The 10,202-nt window shown below is 54.5% G+C and overlaps 1 protein-coding gene across 4 annotated transcripts in view; it reads left to right on the plus strand.

Moving 5' to 3' along the window:
• Positions 1–7,576, plus strand: part of CADM1 (cell adhesion molecule 1) — a 161,553-nt gene extending 153,977 nt beyond the window's left edge. For all 4 annotated transcript variants that reach the window (XM_064470988.1, XM_064470990.1, XM_064470991.1 and 1 more), the window contains 2 exons: positions 4,280–4,411; positions 5,599–7,576. In XM_064470988.1, coding sequence (XP_064327058.1) covers positions 4,280–4,411; positions 5,599–5,717 — 251 coding nt within the window. In that variant the 3' untranslated portion in view covers positions 5,718–7,576. The remainder of the gene's footprint in view (positions 1–4,279; positions 4,412–5,598) is intronic.
• The last annotated feature ends 2,626 nt before the right edge of the window (positions 7,577–10,202 follow it).

The raw sequence follows: 10,202 nt of genomic DNA on the forward strand, positions 1-10,202 counted from the left end.
TTGTTGATGGCACGAGCAGTGGGCTGCCACGATAAGCCAAGACTAATTTAAAGCTCCCGAAGTCTCCTGTTGGCCCGAACTGGAGGCGGGTGTAGCGTGCTCTGTGCTGCTGTGCGCGGCGCTGCGTTCCGCGCTGCACCAGGCAAAATCACGGCGGCCCTCTACGGCAGGGCTCTTCTCTCGGGGGAGGCGTCAGAGCAGCTGAAACGAAAAATTGGGGGGGTTTTTTGTGCAGAAGTCCGGCTATTGCAAGTGGTTCGCACCGCTATTGCTGCAGTTTTCCTTTAAGGTGCTTTGGCATCGTGCAAAGCAGCGGCCCGCAAACCGGGGCTCGGCTGGGGCGCGAAGCAGCTGCGGAGTAGCCACGCTGGCGTGCGTGTCGTTGTCAACGTGCAGCGACGCCTGCGCCTCCCCTTGCTCTTCCCTCCCTCCTGCCGCTCCCACCCGCAAAAAGCCCGCCAGCGAACCAGAAACAAAACCGTACTAGAAAAACGGTGCCTGTTCGATTTGAAGGCCAGCGTGCTCCGATATATATTAACATCTTAATGGGAGAGCGCTGCGTGTATACATTTACTACTCCCTGACAAGAGGGAATTAAATGTCAGAAGGATTTGTAGCATCTATAATTGAATTGGTGCTGAGAAAAGCAAATCTTAAGGAAGAATAACATATTAGGATTAGCAAATAATGTGGCATTTTGTCAGTTCCTGCCATCTCATCTGTTCCTTCTTCAGTAATAAAGTTGTGATTTCTTTTTTAATCATAGATATGAAGCGGGGATAGCTTTTGTGAATTGGAGACGGCGTTTTAAAGCAGATTCCGGGTTTTAAGGTCGAGCCTCTCCTGGCGCGGCTTTGGGGAATCATTCCTCGCCCCGTAGCCCCGATGCTTTTGCTTTTTTTAGTTGCCAGAGAAATGGCGAGTGACGGAAAGCGGAGCGGCCGCCCTCGCGCTGGTGGCGTACCGCTTGGCTTGCCGGGAGCGGTGTCCAAGGGGCCGAGGAGGGGGTCTGTCGCAGAGCGGCCGCCGGCTTTGCCTCGCCCTCCGCGCTGGACGGCGGAACCGCGGTGGCGTTGGGCGGCTGCGTCGGAGCTCGTGGGCTTCGATGAGACGAGGTGCGGAGGGGGTGTTGAAGGAGGAATGACTAGCCAAGGCAGCGGCGTCGGGCTGCGGTGGTTCGCACAGGGAAGGCCCCTCGCTGGAGAGTTTTATTTAAGAGTTGGAGTAAGAAAGCAGCGTTGGCAGTGCTGTGGGCACCGCTGCCCTCCCCATGGGGAGCGCGGTCCCTGGCCTTGAGGTGTCTTGTTTTCACTCGTAAAAATACACAAGGCACCTAAAGAATTTTCAAAAATTTTAATTTCTCTTAAGAATTGCAGGTAGTTTACCCGTGGGGGCAAAATCGCTGCAAGGCGGAAAAGCTACGGGGCGGGTTTTGTTTTGCTAAGCGTAAGTGGTTTAACGCCCCTAAACGCAGCAGCTTTCGCTTAAGCCAGGCCTCCCGCCCGTTCCCCCCGCAGGGCCGAGGCGAGGCCTTCCCGCGGAGCTGGCGGGCTCTCGCTGCCGCTCGCTGACTCGCCGCGTAGCACGTGAGCTCGAAGACGGGCTGTTTAGCCGCGCACGTAATACAATAAACTGGCGGCTGGCACTTCGCAGAGGTCTTTTTTTAACAGAAATAATGAAGAAAAATGGCCCTGCGTGTCCCGGTAGACAAAATCATGCTTAATAAAATGCTGGGGCCGGAGCGGTTTGCCACGCTTTATGCAGGAGTGCCTTCTCGGGGAAGCACCGTCTCCCCGCGCGCGCCTTGATTGCAAGTTGGAGGGGAGCCGTGACGGGTGTCAGGCGCGCGGCTTCGAGTCACCCGGGCCGGGCTCCGCAGCCGTGGCTCGGTGCGACGGCGCGCAGGCGGCTGCGGCGTCTTCCCAGAAGTTTAATTTATGGTGATTAAGAAGAAATGCCTCTTGATGCAAAACCCTGCTCGAAGCACATTATAGAGCCGTAACTCAGCGTGTTTATTCCCCTCAGCTGCTCCAGATGTCAACAAGGCATTCATCCTCCCAGGCTGGGATGCTGCTGTCTCCTCCTTAGTGCAGCCGAGCAGAACTGGGTGCTAAGTTTCTAAAAAAGAAAAAAAAAAAAAAAGAAAAAGAAAAGCAGAGTGGAGCTTGTCTAAAGCAGCTGCTCCAGCAGATGATCCGGGTTCGGGTGCTTTACGGAGAGTAAGTAAGTCCTTGAGGGCCCGGACCAGCCGAGCTAAAAGCCACAGCGAGCAGGCTGTATTTGAGCGGTGGCTGCCCGGAACACCCCGCACTGCTGATTTTCCCGCAGCTGCTCTCCTGGGCAGAGAGCAGAGTCTTTGCCCCCGCGAGGGGGTCCGCTCGGCACAGCCCCGCGCTCCCCCGGGCGTCCTCCTGGGAGGCTCTGCCAGAGCAGCGAGCGCGGGAAGCGCTGGTGGCGCGGCCTGTTCCTGCCGGAGACGGTACAAAAAAGCCCTCCCTTTAGCCGCTTTCGGGTTTCTCCGGCGCGCTCGTGCCGCCGCGAAGCGGCGCGGGTGGACGCGGTGCGGCAGCGAGCGCTCTCGCTCTGCAGGGGAGCCTTTCTTGGCCGCGCTTTTTAGCCTGTCGGATAAGCTGCTGGAAGGGACTCCGATGGCGGCGCTAAGCGGCTGCTCTCGCCGTGCCCCTTAGCGTCCGCCTCGCCCCGACCCAGCTCAGCCCGGGCATCCCAGCGCCTATGCCCAGCTCCTGCTTTTAGAAGTTGCTCCAAGAAACACTCAAAGGGTTGTTTGTTTTTTTTTTCCCCCTTCTTAAATTGTTTTAATTAAAAGGGGCTTTATAGTGCCCTCAGACACGAGTTATTTACTTGGGTCCCTCAGTCCTTAATCTTGGAGCAGAATTGGAAATATCGATAGAAAGCGTAAATCCCGGGCTGCTGCTCGAAAGCTTCGTGTCGGGTTTCAGCTCAAAAGAGCACCATTACCTTTAGCTGTCACGGATCTGTAGGCTTGATCGATAAACTTCAAATATTATTAGAGGTGGAGGCTTCAGAGATTTGCTCTGTTCTTTGGAGGGAGACGGAGATAAATCTTTCTTAAAAATTGACTTGCATTTGCACTCTCGGTCTTCCTGGTAAAATGCATTTCTCTGAGGTGCCTGGGCAACTGCATGCAGGACAGATTTATAGGCCATGTGCTTCTTGTAGTGAAAGATTTAAATGGTAAATCCTTCACATATGACTTCACAAATCATGTAAAGTTAAAAGATTTTTACCGTTTCTGGTGCTGCTGTGCTTAAATTGTAAGGTACGGCCAGTAAATCATTTTAATGCAGGTGTCGCGCTTGACTCAATGAAAGAAAGATACAATGGTTTAGCTTCTATTCCAAAATGTTAATGTATTAATCAACGGGAGAATAATTGTTTTTTACTGCGTTATAAATCTCGGTTGCCATTAGGATTGCAGTGAGGCTTGATGTAGCTGCGTTCCTAAATTAAAATTGTTTACACTGCTATACATCCATTTTACATGGCCATAGCTCATTCTGGGTTCATTTTGGAGTTGTTCCTCCGCCAAATAAGTCATTCCTCTCCCGGGTGACGGCGTCCTAAGGGAGAGGCGCTTATAAAAGAAAACTAATTGCGTGGTGAGGCGTTAAATAAATGAAATAGAGCAGTCGGAGGCACCGTGCGACTATCGCTCGCTCTCTGCTTCCGGAGGGGTTTGTACAGCTTGGGTGAGGAGTTTCGTGTCTTCGGACATCGTGAACTGCATCGAGCGGCAAAGGTCGCGTCTAACGCTGCCGTCTCGTTGGGCTGGGGTTTGGGGCCGAAGCTGAAACGTTGTCAACAGGGCGCTCGTTAGTGACGTTTCTCCAGAGCTCAGGACTAATATTCCCCTACTGTCCTGCTATTCCCCGTGCCCCTGTCCCCCGGGGAGGCTGAAATTTGGGGAGCCTTCTAGGGAAGTAATTTCCAAAAGCAGGTACCCACCACCAAGTCCATCTGCCCTCTCCTCTCCCTCTCCCAGCTGTCTTCCACGTGCGTAGTCGTAGTGCTGCTGCTTGTAGCGGAAAACACCTTGCGAGTCGAGCCGCCAGATGAGTTCGGCTTTGGGCAAAGTTCCTCCGCCCGAACTCATCTGTCTAGATAGCTCCGTGCTTCACCCCTTTTCCTTCTGAGAGCACAAGGGTGGCTTTTCCAACCCCGAGAGCAGCTGCAGCCAGCCCCTTCGGAGTGCCTCCTAGTAAGTTCCAAATTCTTATTCCTCTTCTGATCTCAACAGATTCTCGTGCAGGTGAGGAAGGGGCGATACGGAGCGTGGACCACGCGGTGGTCGGTGGCGTCGTGGCCGTGGTCGTGTTCGCCATGCTTTGCCTGCTCATCGTTTTAGGGCGATATTTTGCCAGACATAAAGGTAAGACAAAGACCGAAACTGGGAAACGAGAGGACTCGGCACGTGTTTCCCCTTGCTCGTGGCGTTCTTCTGCCCGACCCCGTTGTTGCTCTGGAAGGATGTCTCCTGAAGGGCCTTGGAAACGGGGGAAGGAGGAAGGCTGGAGCAGCCCAGCGGCGTTGTGGGCACCGGGGAATTAGGGCAGGACGACAGCGCTTTACCCCAGGCACAGACTTTAGCCGGCGTGCCAGCGCTGGGGCCTGCCGGGTGTCGGTACCAGCGGAGGCACCGTCCCTTCCGAGGCACCGCGGGCTGCCCAACAGGCGAGGTGTATTCTCTTTCTGGAGCAGCGTTTCAGGCCATGGGATGCGCCGAGCTCTTCTCAAAGAGCTCCGTCGCCCGCAGTGCCTCCCGTCACAGTCCCGGTATTACCGTGCGTGACGACGCGCAGAGCTACACCAGCTCAGCTCACGCCCGAAGCTGCTGCCAGCACGGCGGCCCACAGCTTAAAACTGAAATTTGGAAGTCCCTCTCCAAAACCCGATTGACCTGAGCGGACACGTATGTGCCGCGTTATCTTGGGTTTGTGTGAAATGGTCCATTTTGGGAACTTGTCACAACTTCCAGAGCAAATCTAAACCCACACAGAGGATCGCGACCGTTCCCCTGTGTATATGTTTGCGCGGAAGGATTTAACGTTAGCTGGGGTTTGTTTAGTGCACGTGGAAAAGCTGCCAGGGGACGAGGGGCTGGCTATGACCGCAGCGGGATGGAGTGAATGATGTTGGGAAGAGAGGAGAAAGAGGGGGAAAAAAAAAAACCTAAACCACTTTAGGGGAGAGGGAAAGCAGAGATGGAAGATCCGTCTCCTTTAAGTAAAGCATGTAACACACGATTTTGCCGATATTTATGTGCTTCTGAGGGGGGGAAGCAGCGGTGACCCGATTTCTTTCCCGAGTCAGTCGCTGCAGGGAGCAGCGCGCCGCCACATTTCAGCGCGGGGCCGGCCCCGGGGGTCTCCAGCGCGGCCGCTCCTGAAGCAGCAGGAGCAGGGGGCTCCTTGCCTGCTGCTGGCGTTACTTTTTCACGCCGCAGCCTGGTATTTTTGTGCTTTAGGCATTTTCTTTTCCCTTCCTGCTGGCGGCTCGCTCCCTTAGCGCCTTGCCGGGAGCCCCGACGAGTCACGCAACCTCCCGCTTCCCTTTCAGGTACGTACTTCACTCACGAAGCCAAAGGGGCAGATGATGCGGCCGACGCAGACACAGCCATCATCAACGCGGAAGGAGGACAAAACAACTCCGAAGAAAAGAAAGAGTACTTCATCTAGAGCAGCCTTGGTTTCTATGAGGTGTCCAACCGTGGACGGTTACTACTGGCCCTATTTAAACGCTAAAGAGACAGTGATATTGGAAGTTGCAACCAGCTTGTGTCTTTTTTTTTTTTTTTTTTTTAAAGAAAAAAAAAAAGCAAATGGGTGGAGAGTCGTGAGGCTGGGAGGGTCCGGGATTTGCTGTGTAAAAATATTCCTCGTAAAAGTACACTCTGCTGTTTGACACCTCAGTTCGTTTGGGTTTTCTTTTTTTGGCCAAGTCCAGCTTGGATTTAGTTTAGTGAAGTCATTTGCAGAAGATTCTGTGCCTTGTTTAATTTCTGTTCGTTCGGGTCGGGGGGGAGGCTGGGAAGAAGAGGGGCTTCTGTGCGTTAGTTCCCTTCGGGTTTCTGTGGCTCTTCGTTCCCCTTTCCCCTTCTGCTCCTGGAGTAGCCTGCTGGGACCCCTGGGAGTAGGTGGGTTTCTTCGAAGGTGTTTCTTTCTCTCTTCACCGTTTTCCGTTCAGAACTCGAGCTCATCGGAGGAGAACCAGCACATTTTAGATTTCGTAGTTCGCAGTTCAGTGTGCCCATGTCCCATTCCCTCTATCGTCGTAAAGGCTTGGATAAACAAACGACGAGAACCCGTTTGTGGCTGCCCGTGTTCCAGGTGCTTTCGGTGGTGGCGACTAGGAGATGGGCGGGAGCTCGGCAAAGGCGCTGCGCGGCCGCGGGGAAGCGGCACCCGGGGTCGTGCTCCGGGAGGGGCCGAGCCCGCCCTTGGCGCCGTGCCTGGGGGCCGCTCCCGGCCGGGCGCGGCGGGGGGGGCTTCTCGCGGGCCCTTTGCCCTGCAAACCGCTCCGTCCCGCTCTCCCGGCCGGGCCGACCTCGCCCTGCTTCGCTCGGGAAGGCAGAGCCCTCCCGGGGCGCGGGAGGCGGCGAGCGCCCGGCTTTCGCGCCCTCGCCGGTCCCTTTGCAGCCGCGGGACGCGGCGGGTAACACGCCTCCCCGCAGCGCGCGCCGCAGCCGAGACCCGGAGAGCGGCCGGGCCGGCAAAACGGCCTTTTTTTTGGTCTAGCCGCTCAGTAAAACGTGGGAATTGGCGTTGAAACGACAGTGCTAACTGACTTCTAAAGCCATAGGTGAAAAGGAGAGTCTAGGTAAATTAGAATCGTGAGTGACAGCTAGCAGACCGCAACGAGAAGACGGTATTAAAATTATATATGCTGAATTCTTTTTTTTTTTTTGGTGAGTAACCTTGCCTTTCGAGCGATGCTTTTTTTTTTACTGCGTTTACGTGGAAGATGTCTGCCGATTTATTTAAGGGGCGCGTTAATCTTAGCACCAGGTTTGGGGTTGTTTCTTTTTTTTTAGGGGCTTCGGGGGGAGCGTTTTCGTGCGGGTTTTTGTTCGACCGTCGTTTTTGGCAGAACCATTACAAAGCGGGAGTCCTTCGGGAACGGGACGGCCTGTCGGCAGAGGGCGAGTCCATTCTCCAGCGGTGCTCGGTCTCGCCCCTTTTCACGAGAAGAACCTCGCGGAAATACCCTTTTTTCCGAGCAAACCTTGTCGAGCGCAGCTCTTTTCTGAGCCTTCAGCACCATTGCCGAACCACATCGTGGCGAGAAGCAGTCAGCATGTTGGAGTTGGGGGGCTTTTTTACCCATCATCGGTCGCGGGATTGGCATCCTGGTTTTGAGCAGCCCATCTTTGTTTTGGAAGTGTACAGTAGTGCAGTGTTACCGATGTAACTTTGACTTACAATGTTGACATGTCTCAGGTTCATGTGTTTTGATTGGTGTTTTCCGTCTCAGGTAGATCGCAAAATTTCGGCCCCACGCATTGGAAGAAAAAAAAAAAAAAAAAAAAAGAGAAAAACAGGATTAAAAAAAAACAGGAAATTACCGATTTTAGTTGTATATTGGTTTATGTATTTTTTCTTCAGTATACAGTGCGCTGTTTGAAATGTATTGTTGAGTATTACTTTGTACAGCTTTAGATCATTAGGATTTTGAAGCGTGAAGAAAGAACAACCTTGTTTAAGGGAGTATTACAAATGAAGGACGCGGAACTGATGCTAAACAACCTTGTTCTTTATTCACCCGGCCTTTTTATTTCTTCCCCTTAGGCCAGTTCTGTTTTAAGGTGTCCATGGAAGATGTTACAATGTAAGAAAATACATATCCATCTGTTCCCGTTCACATTTTGTATTGGTTCATGTATACCATTTTTACAAAGGAAAAGAAGTACTATAAAATATCTGTCTTCTTAATAAAAAAAAATTAATGTTACAAAACGGAAGCTCATTTTGCGCTCTTTGTCCGCTGCCGGCGCGGGTGGCGACGGTGCCCCTCGGGCGGCGGGCTGTGGCTCGCCCCTCGGAGCCGCGGCGTGGGCGCCCCGTCCCGTCCCGTCCCCCGCGTGCCCAGCGCCGCAGCCCTCGCTCTCCCGTGAGGCTTGGTGCGTCTCCGGGCTTAACCTTGCCGCGAGCAGCCGGAGGTCCGGCCGCACGGAGGTCGGCACTGCTCCGACTGCACCCTCCGATGCTGTTTATCCCGCACTGGTGTTTACCTAAGGAGAAAATTGGTCTGTAACTGGTATTTCCATCCTGCCGAGCTGCCGCAGGCGCTGCCCGGTCCATGAGCTTTTAGTAGCGGGCAAATATTTAGATTTTACAATGGTAGTGGGGGGGGTGTTGAAACCCGTGGCCTCCTTCAGCCCGTTCCTACCCCCAGGTCAGCTCTGGCTGTGGTCAGACCTTCCTGCATCCCCCGTCAAAGCGCTCGGGGTTCCAGCATCGTCGCGTGTGATGCGGCTCACCTCGGGACAGCCATCCCCGGTGGACAGGAGAGCCGCCAAGGGCCCCTCTCGCCGCTGCTCGGCCTCAGCGTAGCTGTTGACTTCGTTGGCGTTCGTTCCTCCCCCACCGCTTCCCTTGGCCGCCTCTCCTGCAGTCGGGTTGCGAGGCAGCTGCAGCGCTGAAATTAGAAGCATCAATCTTTTAGGTTTTGGACCAAAGGAGGAGGAGAAAAACAATTGCCTGCTGCCGAGGAGATGCTACCGAGAGATACGCTGCCGTAATGACCGCGCGTAAACAAACTGTACTGTGCCGCGAGGAGCTGGACGTGTCCGGGCTCGCGTGCCGAAGGCTGCTGCCGCCGCCGCTCGGAGGCCGGTGCCCGGCCCTCCCGAGCGCTCGGTGCATTTAATATAGTTATTTGAGATACAACATTTTTCTTCCAGAAATTACGACACCGGGGAAAAAAAACGCAGGGCGAACCAGAAGAGGCAGCTATTCTTTCTCTTCGATGAAATGGGTATGAACACATGTTCTTTGATAGTTAAGATGGCTATTTTTTTCACTTATTTCAATGCGCAAGAGATTTTTTTAAACCGCAGGCCCCCGCCGCTGGCTCACGATGCTTTTTTTCCACATCGAGCTAATGGCGTCACAGCCTTGTGGTGGCAGCGGCAAGCTCGCGGCGCTAGGCACGCGGTTGAATTTCATTCCCGCCCGGTCCTCTCTCCCCTTTTCCTGACCCCTCGATGGGTAATTCAGGTAGCGGCGTCTCCCCGTAGCACAGCTCAGATAGAATTATTATTGTTTAGAGTATCGATTAGCTGTATGCAATAACAGCATCCAATGTGTTTTGCCTGGAAATAGCAACAGCCGGGGGAAGAGGGGTGGCTCCGTGTGCCAGGGCAGATGTGCAGGTCCCGGGCTGGGGCTGCCCAGGGGGTCTCGCTCGGCGGAGGGGTGATGCGGCCGAGGTGTCAGCATCGCGTCCTTCCATCTGTCTGGGACCACGTGGATTTGGAGCCACGTTGCGAGACAAGGCTGGTCCCCAGCTCTTGTCCCCCCAGGGCACGCAGCGGCTTCGTTAGGTACAGCTGGCCGCATCTCTTACCTCGGCGAGGCACATCCAGCTATTACAGCAGTGAGTACTCCGTGAATACCACAGCCTGGCTTACTCTGCACTTGGTTTGTCGTGACACGCCTCTAGTATCCGTCTCTGAATGTCGCGATGGGGAGAGGGTCTTCCTAATTCCTAAGGCGACGTGTTGCGTTGCTCCAGTGGGCGCTCCTCCCGGTCGGGATCGGTGCCGTGGTCTCCCCTTAAACACAATCCTGCTGCTGCTCAGTTGCAGTAATTTTCAATAATTTAGTATGCTGAGCGGCGATCTGCCGAGCGCTGTGCAAAGCCAAGCCTGCGAGAGCCGAGCGCGGCTGCGGCAGGAGCTGGGGAGAGGCCAGCGAGCCTTTGGTTATGGCCGCTTGAGTAAAATGGATAAAAGTGTGATTGAACGTTAATAGCCTATCGAAAATCCAGTTGTGGACATCGCTCGGCGAAACTGCCACCAGCCGCAGCTTTTGTGAGGCCAAATCGGCCGCGTGTCGGAGGGTTCACAATTTATTTAGGGCCGTGCGCGGCTCGCTCGTCCCATCGCCGAGGCTCTGAGCTGCGAAGGCGGCGCGGTCGCTCTGCTCTCGGGCTCTTTACCT

Source organism: Phalacrocorax carbo, chromosome 21 (assembly GCF_963921805.1).
Source record: "Phalacrocorax carbo chromosome 21, bPhaCar2.1, whole genome shotgun sequence".
NCBI classification, from domain to species: Eukaryota; Metazoa; Chordata; class Aves; order Suliformes; family Phalacrocoracidae; genus Phalacrocorax; species Phalacrocorax carbo.